Raw genomic sequence first — 27,089 nt, 5'->3', positions numbered from 1 at the left:
ACTGCAGTGCAACGCTTATAGAGTAGTCATTCGTATCCGCATGTTCACCTTTGACCTTAAAACAGTGTTCGTAGAGTATTCTTTGTGGTTTCTCGTCTTCCGATTTCATTTTTCGTTCCACTAATATAGTTTCTTTGTTTTTCTTTCGCCCTCTGCTCAAAGAACCTGGTGGCGTAAAACATTTTGAAGTGACTTCAGTCAAGTCGGACAAAGCTACCATTTCATGGGCACCCCCAAGTGTCTTAAATGGACGCCTGGATGGATACAGACTCGTGCTTTGTGAACAAGAGAAACAAGAGAATGGAGTGTCTTCAGATCCTGGCAGCTGCAACACCCCTCTGTTAGTTGATGGAAACAAAACACAGTACTTGCTTAAGCAATTGATGCCCTGGACAAGTTATACGGTCAAGATTGGCGCTTACAACACCGATCCAACTGGCCAGGAATTGGAAGGCCCCACAAACATTCTCAAAATCACAACAACCATGGCTGGTAAGTACCAATCTTCGTTGGTTTATACAGTTCCTGCTCATGAAATGCTACATATATAGAGGGAGCGGTCAGTTGGTTTTTAAGGATATAAAGCGAAATCATTTGAAAACATCAAATGACGAGCTCTCGCAGACTCGTTGGCCTTGTGTAACATGTCATCACACGTGGGGTTTCATCATGAATAACTCAATACAAGAAGAATAAGGGAACTGTGGCTAAAATCAAGTAACGGACAGAAATTAAATTTGATTAAATTGGCTTAAGCATTCTATATTCAGAAATACAAAAAAAAGAAAAAAGAATTGACTAGGTAGCGCTATTCACCGTCCGATTCAAAGGAAGCAACTGCCATGCATTCATCCATCCGCAGCATAAATCGCAGGCGAACCGCTAGATTAACCCTACTTTCTCTGCCTGTTTTAGTTCTATCGCCTTACAATAGCTTTAATATGAAGGTTATTTTTTTTCAAAATAAATGCTACATCACGTGTTTTTAGTTTTTTTTTTTTAAATTTTGTGTGGGGGTTCGTTGTTTATTGCAAAATATTCTTGGCTGTCTGGCTGTCACGTCAAGACAATGCGAGGCTTGGTTTTTGTAATGTTGGCATTGGGGTGCGTTCAAAGCGCTAAACCTATGATGCTCCAAACACAAGCGCTGGTTGGTAATTCAATAGCGAGGCATAATGTGATGTATTAAGATTAACTGGTGGACTAATTGGTTAAACAAGATGTAAAAAAAAAACGCAAATGAAAAAGCGAGAAATAACACCACCAGATGTATCGACGAGCATTAACTGTTCCACCGTCTTTTTTTCGTATTTACACTAATATTAATATAGCATCTATTCTCTTTCTTTTGTTTTCCATCGCAGAGCCTGGAATTGTACATCATTTTAATGCGACGTCCATCAAATCAAGAAGCGTTACGATTGAGTGGTCACGTCCCAGTTACTTGAATGGGCCTCTGGAAGGATACAAACTCGTACTTTGTAAAAAGGAAGAAGAGTCGTTGTCTTCAGTAAACGGCAGCTGTAACACCGCTGTCTTCGTTGAAAAAAACGAAACAACTTTCGTCCTCGAACGGTTGACACCCTGGACCAATTACACGGTCCACATAGCCGCTTACAACGCAGACGTTAATGAAAGCAAAATGGAAGGACCGACGGCAACCATGAACTTCAGAACAGCTGTGGATTGTGAGTACACGACTGTTAATTAATTTATTCGGTTATTGTAAGCAAAATATCAAACATAGATGCGGCTCGCATGTATAAAGGCATGAACCGAGGAGTTGCTTGAAATGAAAAGCAATAAATAATTGCTTTCTGAAGTTTAAAAACTCAAAGCTTGTAAAACTCTCAGAGCCTAAGAGTTGTATAAGTACGTCGATGATGATATTGCTTTTTGTATAAAAAGCTGTGGTGCTTTCCCGAAAACAGGTGCACACAATAACGCCTTATCCTCCCTACGAAAGGCGAATAATTTTTAAAAATATTTCAGTAAAAGAAAAAAAAAAACGAAGTAAATAAATGCATTGTTAACGGAAATTTTACAAGAATGAAAATACCATTGATCGAGGTTCGCCATTCTTCACATTTCAGCACCAAGCAGGGTTTTTGGCCTAAAGTTGATTGCTGAGAGTGAAGCGATTAAAGCAACCTGGAAACGTCCGGCTGAGCCCAACGGTCCCATTTCAAGTTATAAGATTACTTTATGCCAGGGAAACATCACAAACTGCAGCGTGGTCGAACTCGAAGGAGATGTGACCTACCACAGTTTCCAGGATATACAGCCATGGCAAAGATATAAAGTAGAATTGCTTGCCATCAACGAAGAGGAAGGTAGACGCCTACTGGGACCTTCTCTGATTCAGTATGCCACGACGCTGCCTTCGGGTGAGTATTTCTTTCTTTCTTCAAAATGCCTCAAAAGGGGGGCGGGGGGGGGGGGGGGGGGGAGGGAGGGAGGGGGGAGGTCTACCTAAATAACAAAGATCAAGAAAAAAAAATTAGCTGCAATTAAAAAAAAAAAATTGACAACAAGCAAAAAAAAAAAAAGAAACAAACAAACTATCAAGATAGCATACGCACAAAAAAGAACAACCGTTATTCACTTGCTATACACGTTTTGCGATTCCCTGAAAACTTGAGTAGCGCGACGCATATACACATGTAAGAACAAAACAAAAAAAAAAAGCAAAAAAAAACAAAGGGATACGTCGCCAAACAAAGATCAGCAAATCTCAGAACCCAGTCACTTACATAAAATATATTGAATTGCCTTAAATAATTAAACGGACATTCGGATAGAACGGAAGCAAGAGAAAATATTTGACATGGGCTCGGTTGCGCTAAACATCATATTCCCACTATAGCTACGTCCCTAAATCTATCATTTTATAGGTAATCGTTTAGTGTGCATTCTTAGACAGCCGGAAGTTAGTCAGCCTGAAATGAGCGTCCAGTGTCACCGCTGTAGATGATAAATACGTTGACCAGTGCAGTACCATTGCTAGCCTGGGTTCTTTAACGTGCACCTAGCAGTAGTGATACATGACCGCAAGCCGGTACGATACTCATCGAGATCGAAACGGGCCAAGGTATATCCCTGGGCTCAGAGCACGCGTGCTTTCGCTCCCCGTGCTCCAATATCCGGTGAGCTAACGCACTCAGTCAACGATGCTCGCCTATTGTGTCGTCCTGTGGATGCTTGCTCGCAAGAACGGAAGCCCACGTTTGCCCAACCTCGTCACAAGCGGAGCGAAGCGCCACTTTTATTCTATTACGCCTCTCCTTTTTGAAGTGCTGTTTCGGAGACTCGGCGCAGCTTTGTCTACCGCTGGCGTTGAGAGACGGCGGCTATTGACCTCGAGATTGACCTAGAGGTCTGGTGCCTGGACCGCGTGTCCAACTGGTGCATTTGGCGTCCTATGCCGCCCATACATCAAAAGTGGTTCCGAAGTGGCAACAAATGACGTTGCAAAAACAGAAGTGTCATGCTCTTGCATGTAGCGATCCTAACGGTTATTTGTAGAAATGCTTGCGGAAAGCACGAGCGAATGCGAGTGTCACTGTTGTCTCGGCGTCCCAACTTCTGACCGCCGAAGCTTTCGTGGACTGTCATTATTGAGAGCGACCTACAGCAGAACAGCCGTCTGCCACAGAAACAGCCGCTGCTGGAACACCACCAGGCTCGCGACCGGCGACAGAATGACACGTCTATGACGTCATCAAGTGGCAATCAAGGGACCACATTTTTGGGACGCGGTAAACACACCAGTCGGACACGCGTTCCAGGCACCATACTAGAGGCAGCGCCGCTGTCGCGCTATTGAATGCGTTATCATTCATTACCCCGGTGCATGCCGCCGTCCTTTGGCTAGGACGGTCGTGGTTTGGTTAGGACTGGACTGAACTGCACAGATTTTGAGAGGCCGATACCCGGTTCCCGCCGTGCCCTTTTGCTTCCCGTTCGTTTCGCTCGTTACGTCCACTTTCCCTCTTAGAAGAGGGAAATATTCTTCAAGGACTCTTCCAATGACGCGCCGCAGGAGTGGGAGAGGAGGTAATCTAGGAGGCCGTGCCGGTGGCACAACGTACTTGATAGCATACAACCGAGACGCAGCGACGGTGCCGTTTGCGCGAAACCGCCGACACCCGAGAGGGAATATTGGCTTTTCGAAGACAACAGCATGCGTACCGTAGGCGACGATCGAGGGGAGCTGTGATGGCTGCGTCCAAAACAGGCGACGCCCGGGAGAACAAAGCAGTAAGCGGACCGTTGCGAGGTTGGAATTCCGTCTTTCTCTGAGTCGAAACCTCTGCGCTAAATGCTAGCAGATTTCGTCGACAATTAGCGCCGTTACACCAGCGATTCCAGCGTCATTTTTATTATCATATTGTGGATAGAAATAAAACCGCCCCCTATGTGTTCCCCGCGTTCGTCTGAGAGGAGCTGTAGATTCGTGCGTTTGTTTGGTGCCTGCTGTCGCTGGGAAAACCAATTTAGCGGAAAATGGTGCAGCACAGTTCGGTGCATCAGTGCAGTTCGAATTCATTCGTCAGCAGAGGCCTAAATTTAAACAACCGCCTGTGTGGGTACACAAATCGTCGTCTGGTGTGGATGCACGTAGGGAAGCGCGAATCCCGGAGACGGATCACTGTTACCGGGTGAGCTGAACTACTTTTTCCTTTGTTAGCCTGTAAATGCAAAGCTATAAAAAAAAAGCGATGCGAGACTCTGGGATACTATTGCTAGTGTGGGTTGTCGAATCACAAGTTCTACGAATGTTTTTTGTTTTTTTTTTGTACTTCTCGCAGCTTCCGCGGATACAGAGATGTGCATCTCTAGAAGTTATTGCTGAGGCTGTTCGTAAAATCTAATTTCTGTCGCGAGTTTCTAGGAATAAAAGTCATTGCCGTGGCAGTTGTTACTTGCTTTTAATGTGTCACGGTGTGGGTTGAATTGTCGGAATCGGAAGAACGATACTATGTTGCGCTGAGGAAAGAACGCCTCGTCTAATTTATTGTAATTGAGATCCGCGAACGGCGGGTTGTGTCGCGACGGCCGAGGCAAGGGAAAGGAACTGTTCTGGTAAATTGGCTCCGAGCGGGATAAAAGCATGTAAGCGAGCAGCGCAGCAACGTTCATGCTTATCAAACGCTCTTTTTTTTTTTTGTAGTTTGCTTTTCGGTAATGTGGGTTCACTCATTGTGGTGTTCTGGTGAAGGGCCGCAGGTTTCGAGACTCAAGAGACGAATATTACAAACCTCTGACTAAATTTTCGTCTTCTAAAACGTGGTGTAATTTTTTTCGTCCTCAACAAAGAGGCCTCATCAGGACACGTGAAGCGTTGGCTTCTGCGTCACATTTTTACTCAGCTAGCAACTTTCACTAGAATAGCGTAGAGCCCTCAAGACTAACGTCGCTGAGTACATATTTGGAATGGGCTGTTAATCGATTCACCTTCAGATTAGTGGATTAATGGATTAATAAAAATACATATTATAGCAGTTGAATTGGTGGAATCTTGAGTTGGAAGAAGTCGCGTGACCAATAAGAGAAACAGGTGTGGTTGTGTTGTCGTTTTCTTACATGTTTATACTTTCTGCATTCTTTTCCCGCACCAATACGCTTTTTGTCCATTCAAAGATCTAGTTTCGCTATTTATTACGCCCTTTATAATCCCTAAACCAAGGCTGCCCAAAGAAGCCCCTTCAAGTTTTTATTTCTTTTATTTTCTTCTGATTGTCATGGAGTGTGATTATATTTTATTAAAAAATCCCATAAATATTTTGCTGTTCAAATATTTTCGGTGTTTATAACTCTGGGAGTCACAAAGGGACTTTTCGTGGCAGTTAATTATTTTTATTTTCTTTATTTGACGCCCAGTTTTAATTAACATTATTTTTTTTTAGAGAAGTTACGAGTTGAAAAAAAAAATGCACAGCACCCGCCATTCTACACACCACAGTAACAGCGTTATGAAAACATTTGACTTGATGTATATCACTTTGCTGAATTTCCAAGCAGGCAAAAAATACGATCTTTTTCAAAAAGAAAACTACAAGCACTACAGATAGATAGTACAGCTTCGATGGGAAACGCCTTTCACCGCTGAGAACTACGCTTCTCAAAGCGCGCTCGCAACAGAAGACGTCGCGGTATCCACACTAGCGGGTGTTTACAATTTCGGCCGCACGGTGGCGACACAGTTCTCTCCCGAGGCGAATATACGAAAATGGTGCGGCACGAAAGGTCTTTTTATTGTTTTTTACTTCTTTTAAGCGGTAGCTTTAAAAAGCGTTTTCTTTTCTGGCTGCAGTCATGTTGAACTTTGACGTGGCTGAGTTGAGCGAAAATATATATATAAAAAAAAAAAAACACTCAATTTGTTGATTGGTTTTATTTGAGCCTGTCCACTTGCCGCTCGGAAAGCCCGGATGTATCTCTCAGCACTCAGCTGACAGGCCCTCCTGACTCTAATCTCTGCTGCTCCCACGAACGGCAAACATGCGTAATTACAGGAATGACCATAAACAGTTCCTACCACAAAACATTTGAAAGACTGTGAGTCCATTTTTCCAATTTTTTAACATTTTAAGTTTCCCACCACGCCGCCAACTAGGCCTCACAGTAGGCCTAGCGACAAGTACGGCCATCCTGGGCCTAGTGCCGCACACCTCAGTGCACCAGGGCCCACGAAAGTTTAGGTTAACCATGACTCTGACTCCCCGGAACCACAGAGACCGCTGCATCTTCATCTTCCCAAAACCGATCAAGAAGCCCGCCTATAAAAAAAAAAGGCGTTCGACATTTATTTTTTACGATGAGAGCGACAACTTTGAAATGGACGACAACACCCAAGCTAACCATGAGAGGAATAGTCACCAGCTTATGTTGATGGACCCTGACATACAGGTTGACTGGACCTCTCAAAACCCTACACATGGCGACAAAGAAGAGAATATAAACCATAACCCCTGGGTGACGGAACGAGGAAGAGTGGAAAGGGCAGGAATGCGGGTTTCTTTTCTCTAAGAACTCTTCGATGCCTTGTTTATCTTGTTGATCGGGGAAAGGAATTAAATGCGTGCGATTTCTTCGGATCTTTTGACCCTCGGACGTTATCCAGTAAGATCATGGTGTATGAGCCTTGTTCTGAACAACTCCGGTTCGCTTTAGGTCAATGACCCAAACTCGCTCTCCAGAGCCGAGTGGATCGAGTTGACGCACTCCGTGTCGCCGGTCGAAGTATAGCTTTTGTTGGTTCCTGTTTTCTTGCTCATAGCGACGCAGTTCTTTTTGGTCGGGTAGCTTTGGTTCTAGCAGCGGAGGGGCGATCGGTACGGTTGTACGCATCCTTCTCCCCATGAGAAGTTGAGTCGGTCTGTATCCGTTAGGCAGAGGCGTTGAACGGTAGATCATGAGTGTCTTGTACGGATCTTCCGTTTTGCTAAGTGATCTCTTTATGATCTTCACCGCAGCCTCCGCCATCCCATTGCTCTGCGCGTAGCGAGGGCTTGATATGATGTGCTTAAATCCGTAGGTCTGTGGGAACTTTGTGAATGCTGAACCTGTGGTTCCCGCAAACTGAGGACCATTATCAGACACCACTGCTTCTGGGATGCCATGCCTTGCAAATATTGATTTGCAGTGCATTATTACGCATGCTGCTGTGAGGCTTTCCAGTCGGGCGATTTCGGGGTAGCGAGAGTAGTAGTCGACGACGACCAGCCACCATTTTCCGGGAATGAAAAAGTAGTCCATCGCCACTCTCTCCCACGGTCGACTAGGAAACTCTGACGGGATGAGGGGGAGCTTTCGGTTCTGGCCAGTTTTAATGCACTTTTCGCAGTTCTTGACCAGGCGCTCGATATAATCGTTTATCTTCGGCCACCACACAGATACATTTGCCCGTGCTTAGCATTTTCCAATGCCCATGTGTCCTTCATGAAGTTGTTGCAGGATATGTGGACGGCAGGTTTCTGGTACCACTATTCTAGAATCATTCATGAGAAGGCTGTTTTGCACGGCAATGTGATGACGGTACTCGTAGTACTCTTTGAGGTCTGTTCCGAGATCTCGACGATTTGGCCAACCTTTATGGCTGTAGCTGGCGAGCCTTTGGAAAACATGGTCTTCTTTTTTTTTTTTTTGTTCTGCCGTTATTCCTTGGAGATTCGTTTGCGTTGCGGGTAGGGACGACTCTATGTGTCGAATGAAGCAATCATTTTCTTATTGCATCCCTTTGTCCTGCCGCTGTTGAAGAGGGCTTCTTGACAACGAGTCAGCTGCTTGGAGTTCCTCTGCCCGGAACGTGGACAACTTCGAATGAGTAGCGCATTAGACGCATGCGCAGTCTTTAAAGACGTGGGGTTAGGTCATCCAATGACTTTGATCCGAACAGAGAAATGAGAGGTTTGTGGTCGGTTTCCAGTACAAAGTGCGTTCCCACGATGTAATCTCGGAATTTTTCGCATGACCTCGGGAGTACCAAATTTTCTTTTTCGATCTGGGCGTATCTTTTTTCTGTTTCAGTGAGTGTTCTGGACGCATAGGCGATGAAGCGATATGATCCATCCTCCTGCTCTTGACGCAGCACTGCTCCCAGGCCGTAGGATGACGCATCTGCCGATACAATCGACCGTTTGTTGGCGTCGTAAAATCCAAGAATGGGGCAGGTTGAGAGGATTTCCTTCCACTTTTTGAAGGCTTTGTGCTGAGGATGATCCCACATGAAGTCCACTTTGGAACTGAGCAGTGACGATAGTGGATGCATTAGGTCAGACAGGTGTGGCACGAATCGTCCTAGGTATGTCGCCATACTCATGACGCCCTTGACTTCTTGCTTTGAAGTCGGTATGGGCATCTGCTTCACCGCGTTTACGATCGTCTCGGCCACCATCGCTGTTTAATTGATTACCTAGGAACTTGATACTTGTCACTCTAAAGACGCATTTATCCTTGTTGAGCGCGAGTCCTGCTGATAAGAGTCGCCTGAGGACTTCTCGCAGACGTTGCTCGTGCTGCTCGGACGATGACGCCCATATCAAGACATCGCCCATGTGGCAAAGTACTCCTACCATTCCTTGAAGAAGTTCTGTAATACGTCTCTGGAAGCGTTCTGGAGCCGACGTGATTTCGAATGGTAGGTGATTAAAACAAAATCTTCCAAACGGAGTGATGAATATCGGCCGGAGTCCTGACTTCTCTTCTAAAGGGATCTGCCAGAACCCAGAATTCGCGTCTAGCTTTGAGAAGATCTTGGCGCCTGCTAGTCTCCCAGCGTGTGCTCCACTGATGGGATTGGGAGATATTCGCGTTGAATGTGCTTGTTTATTTGGGCGAGATCAACACAATAGCGAATTTTGCCAGACGGTTTGGGGTCGATGACCATCGGCGCGCACCATTCAGTAGGTTCTACTGGAAAGATGACACCCTGCGACTGCATGTTTTATAGCTCTTTCTGCGTTTCACGATACAGCGAAAGCGGTACTCTTCTGGGTGATGCGATAGCAAATCACATCGCACTAGGTCTCAGCTTGAGAACCTGAGCACGTTCGAGAGATCCTAGTCCTTGAAACAGCTGAGAGAACTCTTTCTTCAGTTCGCAAGCTTTGTTCGCAGTCATGCAGATTTGAGGGCCTTGCCGAAACTTTTCGATAGCTGGCTTATCCAAGAGAGGCTTGCGAATTCTTTTCACGATGTAGACTTCTTCGAGTGCTTGTTGCACACGGCAGTTGAGCTTCATCCAAGCTGATCCCATGACTTTGAGGGGTCGTCTGTCTGGACCATGAAGTCTGCGTTGGGGCTCGGAGAGCTTGTGGCACTTTGCGAAGACGTTTTGAAAGGTGGCAGCTAGTAACACCGTTTCATCTGCTCCAGTGTCTATTCGAAAAACAACAGCAATTTTGTCGAGGAGTATTTGGATGTCCCATTTTGCTGTTTGAGGAGAAGCTGCAGCTCGTACGAATTCTTCCTCGTGTACGAGGGAGCTCACGGCAGTTGTAGTTTTGCAAACTGTTGCAAAATGTCCCTTTTTTTACACTTGTTGTAGCCTGCGTTCTTCGCCGCACACACGCTCCTCGGGTGAGCTTCTCGACCCCACCAACGGCAAGGTTTGCCTTTTGGTTTGTGTGCCGCGGTCTTCTTAGTAGGAGATCGAACATTTGGTTGTTCAGCTCCTCGTTGAGCAGGTCCCGCTGCTGTCCCAGTTTTGGCTGCTATACGGTCAACGCTGGCATCCTTTTCTTTTGTCGGCCGGAGCTCCACTTGTCGCTTCTGAATCACTTCCGATTGTCGCGCAGCAGCGATGGCATTCTGTAGGTCCAGATCAGGAACCAGTTGAAGCTTTTCCGAAGTTTTGCTGTCCCGAAGACCAAGAATCAACCTGTCGCGGGTCAATTCTTTTTTTAGTGGTCCATAGTCGCACGTAGTGGCTAGTCCATTGAGAGCAGTGACGTACTGCTCGACGGTTTCCGTCTCCAGTTGCAATCTTGTGTTGAACATGGCTCTCTCGTACACACGTTTCGACGGGGAATGAAGTAACGTTCGAAGTTCTCCATCACCTTGTCGAAGTCTTGAGCCTCGGTGTCGGACAGCTTGAAAGTCTGTAAGACGTCTTCAGCTTGTGGTCCCCAGATGTAAATGAGAGCGTGGACTTTGTGTGATGATGGTTGAGATGCCAGTCCTGATGCACTGTGGAAGCGCTTGAATCTCTTCTTCCCCGCCGGCCATTCGTTAGGTGTTGTAAAACTGAAGGCTTCGGGTGGCGAGATGCGAAAGTTGCCGTTACCAATTGTTGCGTAGCGCCGTTGTAGGCAGAAGTTGAGGGCTTGTCCATTGTTACTTCGTTTGTAGTCGATCCTGCGCTTTACTAATTATTAGTAGACTCGCGGAGCAATCCCACTTCTGACAACTTGTTTCGTTTTACGTTCTTTGGCGAAGAGAACACACAGACAACCTTTCGTGCAGGAGTCAGACTGAAGACTGAGGTCTCGTTTATTATAGGTAAAACGAAATAAAAGAAAGACGCCTCTGGTACGGGCGCTAAGGTTACGCGCGAAGTGGGGGAATGGATGTTTATATCTCGGGCTACGCGCGAACGGTGGTTCTCGGTCGCTTTGAACTTTGGAGCTCGCGAGCGTCGGCCCGTCGGCGACTCCATAACACCATACCGGGAAAGAAAAAAATGTGCTGCATATGTTCCACGTCTCATAATACTGTTAGAAAGTCGCATAAAACACCCGAAATGAAGTAGTTTGAATAGTTGACTTCACAACTTTTAGGTTCACCAAGATAATCTGCCATGTCTTATGCATAAATATAATTACAAAACAAAATAATTTTGGCTGCGATACGTCTCAACCATTTAATTAGAATATCGCTTTTTGACACATGATTCTATAAAGGTAGAACAAAATAATGTAGTTTATGGATCATCTGATAGGCAAAGCGTGGTAGACAGCCAAGTTCAAACATCAAACTGCCCTTAGTGTTCTTCAATGAAAAACATGCATATAATACCTCATATGTTCTTTATACCGTATTAGCATATATAGTTCGTGTAGGCCCTATAGTTTCGAAATAAAAATATGTGTGCCAGATTTATATATTTTTTATTCAGTATATATTCAACGTCCGCTTTGTTGTCCCACTACATTGATTTCATATACACACAGTGTCGCGATTGAAAGTCTGTCACCGGACATTGCGTTTTGTTTGTTGTGTAGACGCTTATATGTAATTTGCTATTTAGAATTTAAAGCCAGCATAATTCTTAATGATTGAAAAAATGAGTAGTTTATAGTAATGCATTTGCGCGTTTTTTTTTATTGAAACAGATACCTTCTTTGAAGGCCACCTAAGAACTTTTTTATTGCTTCAACAACAAAAAAAAATATTGCCAAATGAGGAGTATTTGTCGGCAAGAAACATGTCTGCAGCCTAATTGCGTTCTCAATTCCGCTTAAGTGTTTAACCAATTTTTTTTTCTTTGCTGTGAATGATTTGTGTTAAGGTAGTTCAATGCACAAATGAATGAACAGAATAATTCTATTGCAAAGGATTCTCATGGCCTATGTCAAAAACGTGAAGGTGGAGTAATTAGTTGTGGGTCACAGCACAAATTATACACATGTTGGGGGAAAACCGCGTAGACAGAAAAGGTCAACGAAGTGAAGTGTATGAAAAGTTAATCAACATATACAATAATTACTGACAGTTAAAAATTGGCATCGACCTTTACTTTCAAAATCCTAAGACGCATAAAATGCAGTGTTTAAAAAGTAATAGTTTAAATTTTGTTTAGAGAACTATATACCGTCCTGTATACCGGGTGTCCTAAATAACGGTCAGGCTTTTTAAATCGACCGAAAAGTTCGGTTTCTTAACCTATCACACTACAATTTTCTGCAGGGTTGCCCAAATATGCTGCATGTTTTTTTTTTTTTTTTAAATTTGCAAAGAACAAACTTACATGAGGAAAAAGTAAAAAAATAAATAAAAAAAGGCTCAACTTCTATGGAAACGCACTGAAGCTACCGGTCTTTAAACAATACGGAGCCCTATTGATTGGAAACCGATGGCTTCGCGGAATTTTTACAAGAGTTTAGCCTTTTTCTTTGTTGACGCTTTCCTCAGGTATGTTCGTTCTTTGCAAATTTCACAAAAAAAACAACAAACAAACAACAGAATGCATCATTTGTGGGCAACGCAGCACAAAATCGTAGCGCCACAGGTTAAGAAACAAAATTTTGCTGTTGATTTAAAGAGCCTGACCGCTATTTGGAAAACCCGGTAGAATATGTCACGTCACGTCGTGTCACGTGACGTCAATTTTCTAGCTAAATTAAATAGGGAAACTACATTGGTGTATGGTTCCCGTGACGTCAGGCTACCTTGACATAAATGTCCCCGCCATATTTAGCGGGAAAACTTAATTGGTCTGTAGGTCCCGTGACGTCAGGTCATGTGATATTATATTCCGCTAAATTTAGCGGGGCAACTCAATCCGTGTATAGGCAACGTCACACCGATTCGTAAATAAATGTAGTGGAAATGCACAGACGGACGGACGGACAGATGGACAAATATTTGGGATTGGGGAGTATCGTCAAAAAGCATTTCATGCTTTCAAACAAACGCAGGGCTCGGTGACACGGAGCAGTTCATTATCAATCCACAGCCTCTTAGATTCCGCCTTTAGACGGTAAGACTGGCGAAGAACGAAGCACATTAAGCAACTGACTTCAACTCTTAAGTTGTCATTGACGTGTCTTAAGGTGTCTTAACCTGAACTAATAATTAGAATATTTCGTGTTTTTCAGGTCCGGCCGAACCAGAAAATTTGTTACAAGATCATAAGACCTCTTCTTCAGCCCTATTTATAAAATGGAATCCACCCAAGGAAACGAACGGCCCACTCTCCGGGTACAATGTTTCATGGACGTCTGACGGAGGCGCAACCCTGGCATCCTCTGAAACGAATGAAACGGAATTCGAGATATTACACCTAAGGGCCTACACCACGTACACGGTCAGTGTGCGAGCATTTAATGAATGGCAGGAACTCAAGTGGTATGGGACACCAGCCATCCTGAATCTCACTACGGAAGTGGACGGTACGTCTCCTTTAACTTTATTTATGCAGTAATTCTTAGACTGATAGCTGGCCTTTTTATAAACAAAACCTGCAAATATATTGCCCAATAGAGCAGCTAGATAGTCAGTCATCACGAATGTCAGGAAAAACGTTGAGAAAGACGTGAGAGTTGTTTTCATTGCGACATAATGTTTTGATGGCATGAGGTATCACATGCCTAAGATTCAGTGCTTATCGTTCTTTTAGCCTCCAGATGATGCATTCTTGAATCTTCAAAAAACATGGGGAATAGGCGCCGTAGTAGCTTTAGGCACGTGTAGTTTGCAGAGAAGTATTATCGCGGACTCTGTTAGCTGTAACACGCGAGCGGCGGCTGTCCCGTACCCCCAGCGCCGCATAGCAGGCGCCTTCCCAAACCCCGCGCATGCGCCGTATGGCGGGCTAGCTCTTCCCGCCAGCGAGCACACCTCCGCTTTGTCTTCTGCTAGGCGCAAAGCAGGCAACATCCCAGCACTTGCCAATGTACGCTGAACAGGGTTTCGTGTTCAGCAAACCACCATGCAAGAGGTGCGTAAGAGGCGCCCATGGTTTCGTGAGCGCCTTTTACGCGGCGGTTGATTCCCTGACTCACGGATATGCGTTCGCCTGGCTGAGGATAATTATCACAACTAATTGTATATATCACGGTAGATTACTTTATTTCTCTCCATCAAACTTGCAGTTGACGGTCTATTTCTGAATCACACCTGCTGCGTTCATGCTGGTTCGCGAACGCGTATCGTTGAAATATGCATTGCGCACAACTGCTTCTAAAAAAAGCAAAAAAAAAGTAAAAAGAATAAAAAAATGTAGACAGGGTTTATGCCAGAATGATTTTGCAATTTGCCCCAATAAACACTGCCAACCTAGAATTAGTTCAACACTAGTTCGTAATGGCGAGAATATCAGACGAGCAGAGACGACTGGTTGTCGATTTGTGCCTAAATAGGCGCCCACGAAACCGCGTTCAGCGAACATTGGCAAGCGCTGGGATGCCCAGCAGACGACCAAGCGAGGGTGTGCCCGCAGGTGGGAAGAGCCAGTCCGTCACACGACACATGCGTGGAGTTTCAGACGGCATTTGCTACGAGGCGCTGGGGGTGCGCGACGGCTGCCGCTGGCGTGTTACAGCTAACAGTGTCCACGTTAGTACATTACATTCATATTGTCACGAATGACGAGGTGACGAACGAGGAATAACTAAGGCAACTGGAACGTTTAATGTGGCGAACTTGTGCCCAAACAAAAAGGAAACCGAAGATTACAAAAGAGCGTCGCGGGCGTCGAAGTCGGCGAAACAGCACGATCAAACGCTGGGGCGAGACTGACTCCGACTTGCCACGCGGAGCGCCTTTTGTAGCCGCGTGGGTTTCTGGAACATTCGGCCTAGAACGTTCGGCACGTATAACATTCGCAATTTGATGAAACGAGAAAGTTCTCGAATTTGCAAGAACGACAAGTAGAAAGAATAAATAAAAGAACATTCCGCTACTTGAAATCAAACCGAGAACTTCCGCGCGACAGTCAAGCGCGGTAGCCGGAAGGTGTCTCGACAGGGGCCCTCCAACGCAGGCGTAAAGTGGACGCCACGACGAACGACATCAGTGCGACCGCCGAGACCAACCTGCACCAAGGAAAACCGACGTCTGGAGGACAGCGGATCGTCGACCCATGTAGTATCACTACGGTGAAGCTGACCACCTTTACAGTCGATGCCCCCTAGCAAAAAAAAAAAAACTGGGGCTGCGCGTTTTCTACCGGAACGACCCGCGCCCATGGTACGGCGAACGCCCTCGCGACATCGAGGAGTACCTCCGACGACCCCCAATTTCAGCGCCGCCTCTCCGCCGTGAATCTCGCTCACCGTCGCCCAGACGTTCAGCGTCTCCAGCGCCACAATACTACCGAGAAAGCCTGTCTCCCCTGCGCCGCCGGGAAAAATAAGTGCTGAAACGCCTGGAGGTGGCGTTGCTGAAGAAGACTGATGTAAAAAGCCTCCAAGAACGCCAAAGGGCTCCCATTCTTCCAACGCCACATATACCAACGACGCTCCTGCAACAGTGCCCAAAAACCTAAACGTTGTTATCGACGGTCATGACACATCAGCACTCGTGGACACCGGAGAAGACTACTCAGTCTTGACTGGGAGGCTCTCTCGCCGCCCTCGAATAGTGACGACGCCATGGGATGGGCCGCAGATACAAAGCGCTGGAGTACACTTTATCACGCCCACCGGAAGGTGCACTGCTCGCGTCAAAATTGACGGCGAGACGTGTTATGTGAAAGTCGTCGTTGTACAAGACTGTGCGAGAGACGTTATTTTCGGCAGGGATTTCTTGTGCGAATACGGCGCCGTCATCAACTTGAGAGCGAACAGATCGACGCCACAAAAACCGGCCATACCGCCGGAGGAAACCAGAGCGACGTCACCTGCGGTTTGAGTTCTCGCCGAGCATGCAAACCTGCCCCCACGATCGTCTGATTTTATACCCATCGGGACCGATGACGCTTCCTGTGTCGAAGCTTTGCTTGAGGGCAGCGTCCTGATGCATCTAGGAAGAGGAATCGGCGTCGCAAGAGGGGTAACGATCCTTCAGGATGGGCGTACCATCGTCTCGTTACAAACGTTCGACAAGAGCCGCAACACCTTACGAAAGGTACTGCCATGGGCCATATAGAGGACCTCCAGAACTCAACCGAAATCGTCGCGATTAATGAAGAGTCCCCTCCACTTGAGCAAGACAGTACGTCGCCAGCGCAGCTCAACATCGACCCTAAGCTTCTGGGCTCGAAACGACGGCAGCTGATAAACCTCCTCGCCGAATACCCTGCACCTCCACCAAAATGTCACGAATGACGAGCTGAAGAACGAGGAATAACTGAGAAAACTAAAATGTTTAATGGGGCGAACTTGTTCCCAAAACAAAAAGGAAACAGAAGGTTACAGCAGAGCGTTGCGGACCTCGAAGTCGGCGTAACAGCAGGATCGCACGCTGGGGCAAAACTGGCTCCGGCTAGCCATGCGGAGGGCCTTTTGTAGCAGAGTGGGTTTCTGGAACATTCGACTTAGAACGTTCGGCGCTTCGAACATTCGCAAGTCGAAGAGTCAAAAAAGTTCTCGAACTTGGGAGAACGACAAATAGACAGAATAAATAAAAGACCATTCCGCTACTTAAAAGCGAACCCAGATCTTCCACGCGCCGGTCAAGCCCGGTAACCATTCGGTCACGCACGCACTCGCTCGGTGAGGCGCTTGTGGCAATATTTCGCAGTATTGTTTGTCTTGAAGTGATGTTCGCTATATATTTTGTGACCTGCTTGTTTCGACGACTTTGGATAATGTTGCAAGTGCTATGCAGGAGAGCAGAGGCTCCTGATTTCTTAGAGCGCAAGACCTGCTCATGACGTCATCGTTGGTGGATGCCCGACTCGTCCCAAGTGGCGAGCAGGCTTAAGCTTGACGGGAGTAGCCACAAAGCGGCAGACGCGTCCGTTGTGGCGTCGCGCTCGTGAGACGCTAGCAGGTAACGACGCCTCGGCGGGCGCGTCTCAGAAAGGGGCAGGCCAATTGTCTTTTAGGTGGTTTGCGGAGAGAAAGAGTCTGCTCCTTGCGCAGGAGTTGCGATAATGTGAGAACGACGCCCAGCTCTGATTGGCTTTGATCGAAAGGATAGTTAATAGACTTCGATGCTAGCTGCCTCGAGGTCTACACATCATACTTTTTCAATCAGCCAATAAGAGTTCGGCGTTCTGACGTCATCGCAGCCCCTGAGTCTGAAGCAGACGAACTTGCTCTCCGCGTTGGCTGGTCTAACCCTCTAAAGCATATGTGTGTGTGCGTGTCTGCTCTTTCATTTTGTGGTCGTTTTTTGTGTTATCTTACCATTTGAACGAATGTCCCTCCATGACATTGATAACCTAAAAAAACGCGGGCAAGCACCATCAATTAAGCATCAGTCTTCATAAGTGGCATATCGCGAAGTGAGCAAGGCTTCCTTGTTCTTAAAGACGCGTTGTTCTCAAAGGGGTATTCACGCGAGGGAGAAATCCCGGGGATTTGTCCCCGGCGCGCACGCATCACAAAACGGAAACGCGAGGCTTTTGCACATCGCGAAGCTTGACGTTTTCGTCGCGGGATGCGCGTGCCGTGGAGAAATCTCCGGGATTACTCCCTCGTGTAAACACCCCTTTAACGGCAGAGCCATTAGGCGAGTACATGATCGACTTTGCGATTGTTTGTCACTTCTTTCATACAGCTCCACAAGCGCCGAAAATCCACATCAACGGTGGCTCACGAAGCGCCGCGGTTGAGCTGCTCGTTCCGTCCGTGCCCAACGGGCCGCTAAATGGATCGTACCTCACCGTCTGTAGAATGGACGTCGGCTGCTCCCACCAAGTTCCACACACTTCAACTTGCGATCCAGAGTACGAAGTCGAGGGACGACTCCCGCTTCTCCTGGAAGACCTGTCGCCTTGGACGTACTACGAAATCCGGGCGAGGATGTACAATGTCGACTCCAGGAACGTCCAGCTGAACGGGACCTACGCCAAGCAGTGCTTCAGGACAAAACCGGCAGGTTGCGCACGTTTGTTATCCTCGTAAAAAAAAAGAAAAGTTTCTCGTTACGGCGGGCGCCTGGGATCCATTCTCGACCGGTGTAATTTAACCGTACTACACCACTCCTACGTCCAAAGGGGTTCTGATGTGTTCAGAAATGATGTGGCATGGGGCGGCGTTTCATGTTGTCAAATGTCGCGAGCCTGGCGGTTGGTCTTAGAGGGTTCGGTAGAAAGCAAGAGCGAACGCGAGTGTTGCTGTCGTACCGACGTCCGAACCCTTGCCTGTTGAAGTTTACGCGAACTGTCAATCTGGAGAGTGACTTGCGGCAGAACAGGGGCCCTAGTCTGGACACTAGGCAAAAAAGTAGGCAAGAAATCCGGAGGCCGTGATTGGCCAATGCCGCACTTGACCTTGGCGCCGGCCAATCATAGCCTCCGGATTTCTCACCGGCTTGTTCGCCAAGTGTCCAGATTGGGGCCGCAGGTGTCTGCCACATCTGCATCCCCTGTTCGGCAACCGCAAGGACCACTGCAGGCAACGGAAGAACACTTTTATGACGTCATCGCCTGGAAATTGTGATATATCATGTGAATAGGCGATAAACGCACCAGTGGGAGACACATTGTAGGCACCACAGTTATGTTTAGAGATTCTATGTTGAATAGGAGTAGCTAAGCCGCGGCCACGGCAGAGTCGGCGTAATCACCGAAGTGAAAAGTGATTGTAAATGAAAAACCAGAATTTTTGTGTCATCAACCAAACCAAAGAAATACTGTCGGTACAAAACTGAAGAACTACATGAAAATTACGTAAACCTGAAACCGGCTTGCAGATCAAACCGGTACGTGTGCGCTTTATTCATGAATTACACCAATAAATACGCTCAAATGCTGTAGAGCGTCATGTTCACCGCATTTTTTAGTATATATATATATATATATATGCAAGAAAGAAGTTATAGCTTTTATTACCCTGGTATGTAATTGTTTCAGTGCCGGCAATTTAATGAATGGCCTCAGTTTGAACTCTGCTCTAGATAACTCTGAAGTTTGTATTCTTGCTGCCGCATTTGTTTTGTGTAGCGCTGGCCTAGGCGTCACGAGTAGCATCACTACAACTTGAGGCTCTCCTCTGTTGGCACACCGAGAGGACGCAATTATGACCACGCGAAGCAGTGAATTTAAAGTCGCTGGGCGTCATATTTAGGCTTGGGTCAATGTATAAGCTCCACTTCCGAATATCGCCCACCTCTACCCTACAAAAATAATTTCAGGTAGTCTTTAGAAATCCTAACCGTATTTTAACGACTCTCAACCTCCTATTCAGTGACGTCATTGCCATAGTGGTATACAAAAATGTCTGGACTTCTTTGCAACCAAAGTAAAGCTTACGGACGTATAGAAGTTATACAAAAGTTCTCACGACATCGTTCAATAGATTTTCTATCGCCGCACTTTTATAAGGTATCCACGGAAGGACTTATTAAAATACTAAGATGTAGTGCCGAAGAAGCTAGGTCTCACCCAGTTGGAACTTCTTTGCAGAGGCTGTTTTTGCCTATTGCGATTCTTTATAGTTGGAGATACGGTTTATCATCTTTGGAAACTACATTCCCTCTAAAATATTGGCGAGAAGAAAGCAGCATTCTTATAATAATTTTAACTGCTGATGCGCTCCTCGTTCAAATGTTTTGCCGTTCAAATGTAAGGTATATAATGAGGTGGACTTGTCAGCATCCCTGTATTGCTTGTGTTGAGAGTGCTTCGTGCACGTGTATTCGTGATATCTGCGTTCGCGCAGCACGCATGTGCCGGTGCACGTTTTCATAGATATAGCGTGGCAGACCTTAATAAATGCTCAAGATTCGTCTTTTTTTTCTCCCCGATAAAATGAATTATTGCCTATAGAAAGTGTTTATATTGCACTTGATATAAGTTAAGTTCTATTTGTTTGCCATAGAATATGTATTCAAACTCTATGCACTAAGTTGTATTAAAAGTAAAAAAAAAAAACAAAAAAAAACAGCAGCTAAACATTTGGAGACGGCGATAGAAAAAGCGGATACATTTGTTTTAGAATATTTGTAGGTTCTATGCTACATTCTTTATAGATATAATGTAAAATGTGGTCAAACATATTTTAATGGCATTTTCCGGTTGTCTCGTAGGCGGCGCGATTCTGGTGCTTAGTACAGAGCGGGCGTATAATTGCCGATCGTTACGACTAAAAACGCAACTTCCTCAACTACAGATACGTCGTCCGGAAGCTCAGGCGGTATCGTTTTTTGCTCCGTTGTGGATGGTTTTGACATTTCTGGAGGTAGAAAATTCGTTTCTGGCCATTAAATATAAGGCTAGGAATAACTGCAGAGTATCATAATTTTAAGCACAAAGATTGACTGAAATGTCTCAGCTCTGAAACATTTTTTTTAATGGCTCTGATTTGGGCACGGTTACCAGCGCCACTTCCGGAACACTCCCTAATATCTGACGCTCGCTGAGGAGGTGTGCGCTAGGCTCGCCACACTGCGCACACTGTGACGCCTACGAGATGACACCGGCGTGCAAGCAAATATGAGTCAACGAACTCGCTGTTTAAAGACAAGAATGAAGCAAAGCGTGAGACATTTAGGAACACGCCTTGCCCTCGGGTCATATGAAGGTTTCCTTAAGATAGATTACCCTAGGGGTACTGGGGCGCGCAACTGGTGTATTTAGATTTCAGAGTGTTTTCGACTTCTGGATCGGTCGGGGTTAGGTTGGTTGCGGGCGGTGCACCCAACACGAGCTACCAGGAGTTGACCGAAAGCGCTGATCGTCTGCAATCGTCTCAAGCCCTCCTCTCGTTTTTCTTTTTGCCAGGCGACGACGCAGCGCATGCGCACTTGCAACCACACGAGGCGTTCGCCATTAAATTGCAAATGCTCTTGATGTTTCCAGTTGCTTGCCCTCCTAAATATAGGCTCTCTACGCTCGACCCGTCCTAGAGCTCACGCTGTAATTGGCCAAAATACGACGTAAGGTTAAATAAAGTGTGGGCGCACTAGAGAGGGAGACGGAGAGTACGGCATTGAACCAGCTGCCAGTTACCCACCCGTGTATGGGGCGGGGGAAGCGCAAACCAATTCCATTTAAGAGTGATCTGAAAAGCACCCTCAAGGTCTTTCTTATGTTCGGATTGGTCGTCTTTTTATCGCGAACGGTAGATTCTGGTATACATGGCTTGCATGGACGTCACTTGGTCGGACACAGTGTTGTAGGCGTTACCGAAAAAAAGAGTAACGAAATGAAAGGAACGCGTAGACCGTCCAGCGTTATCTCAAAATAAAAGGAAAGCGTCAGCGTTACCGCAACCGATAAAAAGTAACGCACGTTACCTTTGCGTTACTTTTTTAATAATAAATATAGGTTCCACTCTTTTGACGTTGCAGGTATGTATATGTCCGATATTTCAAGAAACATTATGTCCATGCAGAAACTGAACATAATTACCCTATATTTTTCAAAATTTCACCTAAATACTCACAAAAGAAAAAACACCCAAAAACGCAAAAATAGAAACCAATATTCACATGGTTTGGCGCCTGGAAACACGAAATAAATTAAAATGCAATATTTGTAAGTCTTGGGAAGAATATGTAACCAGTAAACTTACTGTTACTGTCCCCCCCCCCCCCCCCAAAAAAAAAAATAAATAAAAATTAACTAGTACGTTACTTGTTAACAAAAAAATAAAAATAAAACGCACGCCTTACCGGTAATAAAGTTACTCGTAACGAGTTACTGCCAACACCGGTCAGGCACAATTGTAGAAAGGTCACGCGGCTAGCTGAACAAAGAGGGGCGGACTGACGTAACGTGCGAGCCACGTATAGACCAACGCCCTCCTTACAAACCAGTCAGCGTTTTCCTACACCAGGTGCTTGCTCTTTGCTCCACTGGAACCAGCTTCCTGCGAAGTGAAGCGTGTGCACAAGCTCCGACAGAGCATCGCCGCCGCACAGTTCCTTGACGTCAGAGAATTGTATTGGTGTACGTAGTCACCGACAGCCGAATAAACGCAGGGTGTGCCTCATTGCGGGCCTATAGACTAATGCTGCAATCCCATTGGTTGTGTAGCGATAATAAGATACCAGCGACTCGCCCCACCCTGCCTGCGTTGGGTGCTCGGTAACTATTACTGCCAGCATATGTTTCTAGCGTGCGAACCTGTGAGCAATCTTACTTTACTGCTACATGCATGGAATGCATGGTATATGCGGGTTCGAGAAGAAAGGGTCTGACGAACACCTGTGCCGCGGATGAACTCGGGTTCCGGATGCAGCTTCGAAAGACAGGAACACCTGCATCGAGCCATTTCTGTACTTTAAATGACAAAGCCGGGTTGCCAGAACACCATCCGAACTGATTAGTTTTGATTCATTAACACATTGAGATTTTCGTTGTGCTCGGTGTCAAAAGACCCTTTTTATGGCAAATTCTACCCGGTGGTGTCCCAGTCTTTGACGTCTTAAAGTAGTTCCGGTATATAAAAATAGTAAGCAAAGGTCGCCTTAAGACCGCTGCTTGAAATGTAGATGAAGCGTTTAACCACCAATTCTCCACGTAAACGCTAAAAGAACGAAGGAGTGCGAGATCTGTGAAAATATTTAGAGTATTTTGGTAAGCCAACTTGTGTACTCCTGGATGTCTTATTGTACAGCCGAAGTCCCTCGTTAAATCTCCAAATTTGTTGTCCTTGTAGCTTTTATGCTTTCTTGCAAAGATTACATGAGCAAGCTCAATAGGCTTGCAAAGACGGTGCGACCGGAAGTTGCATGGCTCGCCAGCGACAGTTCATGTTTGTAAACAGCAAAAGTGTTCATAGAACCTACATATGGCCTGTTTGTTTTCCTATTTTGTCCATGGAACAGGTGCCGAGCTGTCACAGCATCCAGACGCGCGACGTCTCACATTCTCGTTATCACAGGGCTGCGCTCTTTCTTTCCATCCATAGTTCTGTTTTTTAGGTATCCTTTGCCAAGGGCCCCAGTGAATAGTTGGGAGGGTTATTCAATATCTTCCACCGAAATAGAAACACGCAAGGGCATGCATTTGTTCTAGTGAAAGCCTCTCGACAAATATTGGGATATTCACTAAAATTAGTCGCTGGGATAGTTGGCTAAACATAGCAAGCACCCTTTTCCTCTCCCTGTTTTCTTCCTACCGGTTCCTTGCGCTATCTTTCGTTTACTATGGGATATTCAAGCTGTGTTACTAACTTTTCAGAGCCGTCGAAGCCGTCGCTCTTGCGGGCTGCCAATAGCAATAAGACCTCGCTGACGGTCGCATGGTCAGCCCCAGAGCAGCCCAACGGCCCCATTGACGGATACAACGTCAGCTGGACGAATGAAAAGGGCACGCTTAGTGCCGACGTCGGACAGGCGCTGAGCTACGCCATCCCGGATCTCCAGCCATACACCGAGTACGATGTCCAGGTACTTGCCTTCAACCGGCGTGATTCTAGGCTGCTCATTGGACCCCCTGCTAAACTCCTTGTTCGCACCAAACCGGACGGCAAGTACTGTTTTTCTTTCCTAGCCTATTTAGTTCGAATGATACTGCAGATGCTGATATTATTTCCAAACGATGTGAACCCTGCACAGACCTTGCTCGTTCGTGTTGGTGTTGTTCGCAACATAAGGAGGTCTTGAGCGAGAGTACTAGCAAAGGAGGGGAGCTTTTTATTTTGACGTCACAGCAAGCGTGACCAATGGCGTGCGGCCGCGCGTAGAGGATCTGAGGGTAAGCGTTGCGCTCGCGTGTGCCAGTGACAAATGCGTTTTGTGCGTGTAGACGTTTGACTCTCAGGTTTCCCCCTATTCTCTTCTTACAACGCTTGTACACACTCACACGGTCGCGCTCTCCTCTCCCCACCCTTCTTCTCCGCTGCATAGGAATGGATGCTGCGTAGTAAGGAATAAACCAGGGATGGGCAGTATTTCAAATACAAGTATTTGAAATACGTATTTCAAATACTTCGTGTATTTTGCATTTGTATTTAATTACAAATTGGGTAACGTATTTGACGTGTGTATTTAAATACTAAAACGTGGGTATTTCAAATACAATTGTAATTAAATACAATTTTGTGGACGAAAATACATCGCACAAATTGATTGTCACTGTCCAGAGCAGGAAGAAAGCTACGTTCTGCACCGAATACAGTGTCTCTCAATTGTGGCTCTCAACAAGCGTTTAGTGACTTTGTGATTACGGTGCTAGTCCAGGGCAAGAATAGTGACGAAATCGACGTTCACAAGCAGACTGGCTAAATAAGTGCCTATGACAACTTGTGATGCTTTCCAGCCTGATTTCCATCCATGTTTTTGCCTGGAACATTCTAAATGCGCGGGTCGTCCAGATTTTCGTAACTGGTGCGCAGGGCCGTACCCAGAAAAAAATTTCGGGGGGGTTTTCGGGGACAACGGCGGCCATTTTGAAAATGCCTATTGTCTTATTTTCGCCTATGAATCATGTGCATCGGTGGCATATATTGGAGAGTTATAGCAAACCGGAGAACCGGTCTCGGTTTGGTACCCGGTAGCCGACCGGCGTCACTGCGCGTGCGCAGAGGTGGAGATTAAAATCGGCTGACTGCAAGTGCACCGACCAGCGCCGTACGCAGAAAAAAATTTCGGGGGGGTCAGAACCCCCTAACACCCCCCCCCCCCCCCTGGTTACGGCCCTGCTGGTGCCAGTTGCAACAATAAAAAAATCTCTACCTAGTGCTACGCGTCTTGGTCGTCTCGGTTTTTTGTTGGTATGCTCTATACAAAAATGTAATCGACAAAAATGCTGCTTGAAGCTCTGTACTATTTTCACCTATTATATCCAAGTGGATTACATTTTTTGTGATTATATTTCTATTACGTTACTAGAGCCTCGCACACTAACTCCCGAGTGTGCGATGCAAAATTAAAATGAGATACCCAGAAACCCGTTGCAGGTGCCCTGAAGTCTCTGACGCAAATTTTGAGGAATGTATTTGGAAAAGTATTTGGAGGAGACCAAATACATTTGGTTGTATTTGTATCTTGTACTTAAATGCTTTTTTGGAAATGTAATTAGATTTGTAATTAAATACATTTTTGACGAAGTATTTTGTATTTGTATTTCGATACATATTTGCATGTATTTTGCCCATCCCTGGAATAAACTGAGTATTAATAGAATATTCTAGTGGGCGCGAAAGCACTTTACGGTAGATCGCTTGCGGGGCGACGCTCGAGAGAAAATTATGATGTACTCATAAAAGAAGTGCATGAATCAAGAAGTCCTTTACACATCCAAACTTTCTCCGTGACGTATCACATGCATATTATTCAGATAGCAAGTGCTGCTTGCTATAAATCGCCCCAAGTGCTACTGCACCCTCGTCGCATTGAACTGAATGTCGAATCCCAGCGATTATAAAGTCTCAATAAACAATTTTTGGAACAGAGGAGACACTAACTAGTTCTCGTATTTGAGAGATAAGCCACGACGATTCAAGACGATTCATTTCAAGAGTAAAAAAATGTGAAAAGTTTTGTTTAGCTTTCCGCTTTACAGCATAATACAATATCTTTTCAATACAATGAAATTTATATAAAAATACAATGCAATACAATGCGATTTATAACGTTTGATTTTACATTTAACATTTCCCGTTTCCACATAAACCAAGAAGGCTTTTGCATGGGACGCTGCAGTATCGACACAGAATATATGTAATACCATAGACAAGAGACGATAATTGCATCTTCATCCGTCTTATCTACCTCAAGTGCCCTGGTTATACGATGCTGGGGTCACTTCGTAATCAGATGGGCAAGAACGCGGCTTCGCTTCAACTTGTGGTGTATGTATAAAGTAGAGTGGATTGGCACTAATGTTCAATCAACTACAAGCAAAACTTTATTAATCAAAAGGGAAAATTGTTGCTTCACAATTAGGAATGAAAACTTAGTATAAACCGCAATCTACTCGCAAGCATAATGCATTTTTTGATTCTGGTAACGCGTTGAAATATGCTCTCAAGGTGAAACGAGTCAACCAGGGGAAAGATAATAAATATAAGATTCATAAACACATCGCAAAATTAACTGATTTTTGAAATCGTATTTATTTGTGAAAAGAATGATATGGTTATCGGTCTCTGCTGCAGCAAGAGGGTTTCGGGTGAGTTACGGAGTAAGCTGCTGACAGCTTCGCCAATAACATAGTTGCCGTCAGAGCAGCCGTTAGGAGGTGCAAACCTAAGGTTCATGCATCTTCTGTCCTTAAGAGCGCGACAGATACACCAAGTTGTGTTAAGATTTGCTGGAAGGTGAAAACATCATGTAGTGACTTGATACCTTATGCACATGGTAGAAAGTCGCGCGCTTCAATTTTGACGAACACAGGTATGCGGGTTGGTTCTCGGCATGTTCTGCCTAAATCATGCAGATAATTAGATACTGAAATATTGTTTTGCTAGTATTATTTTATTCATTAGGGCCCATAAATAGAGCAATTGATAAGAGACGTATTATGATACTTTACAGTGAAGCAGCTACATAAAAAGCCTGTCGGGACGAAATTTTCACACTTTAGAGGTAAATCACATAAAACAAATATTAAAAATGCAAAGTGTTTTTAAGCATGAAATGCTTTTTGACGTTATACCAAACCCCAACACTTTATGCGTTCGTCCGTCCGTGCTTTCCTCGCTAAATTTAGCGACGAATCTGAATTAGTGTTTAGGTCACATGACCTCAATTGATGTCACGTAACATGACGTCACGTGATCTGCTCACCAATTTGATTTATCTGCTATATCTACCGGTCCATTTTAGGTTCCGTGACCTGACGTCACGTGACGTATACACCA

The 27,089-nt window shown here is 45.5% G+C and overlaps 1 protein-coding gene across 1 annotated transcript in view; it reads left to right on the top strand.

Moving 5' to 3' along the window:
- LOC8033866 (receptor-type tyrosine-protein phosphatase H) overlaps positions 1-27,089 on the top strand; it is a 132,921-nt gene that overhangs the window by 50,456 nt on the left and 55,376 nt on the right. The window contains exons 6-11 of the mRNA XM_029993706.4: positions 163-492; positions 1,365-1,688; positions 2,094-2,387; positions 13,323-13,616; positions 17,893-18,213; positions 23,465-23,752. Of these exons, the coding sequence (XP_029849566.2) occupies positions 163-492; positions 1,365-1,688; positions 2,094-2,387; positions 13,323-13,616; positions 17,893-18,213; positions 23,465-23,752 (1,851 nt within the window). The remainder of the gene's footprint in view (positions 1-162; positions 493-1,364; positions 1,689-2,093; positions 2,388-13,322; positions 13,617-17,892; positions 18,214-23,464; positions 23,753-27,089) is intronic.

This window comes from Ixodes scapularis, unplaced genomic scaffold (assembly GCF_016920785.2).
Source record: "Ixodes scapularis isolate PalLabHiFi unplaced genomic scaffold, ASM1692078v2 PGA_scaffold4__175_contigs__length_147842914, whole genome shotgun sequence".
NCBI lineage: Eukaryota > Metazoa > Arthropoda > Arachnida > Ixodida > Ixodidae > Ixodes > Ixodes scapularis.
This window is presented reverse-complemented; position numbering and strand designations above follow the sequence as displayed.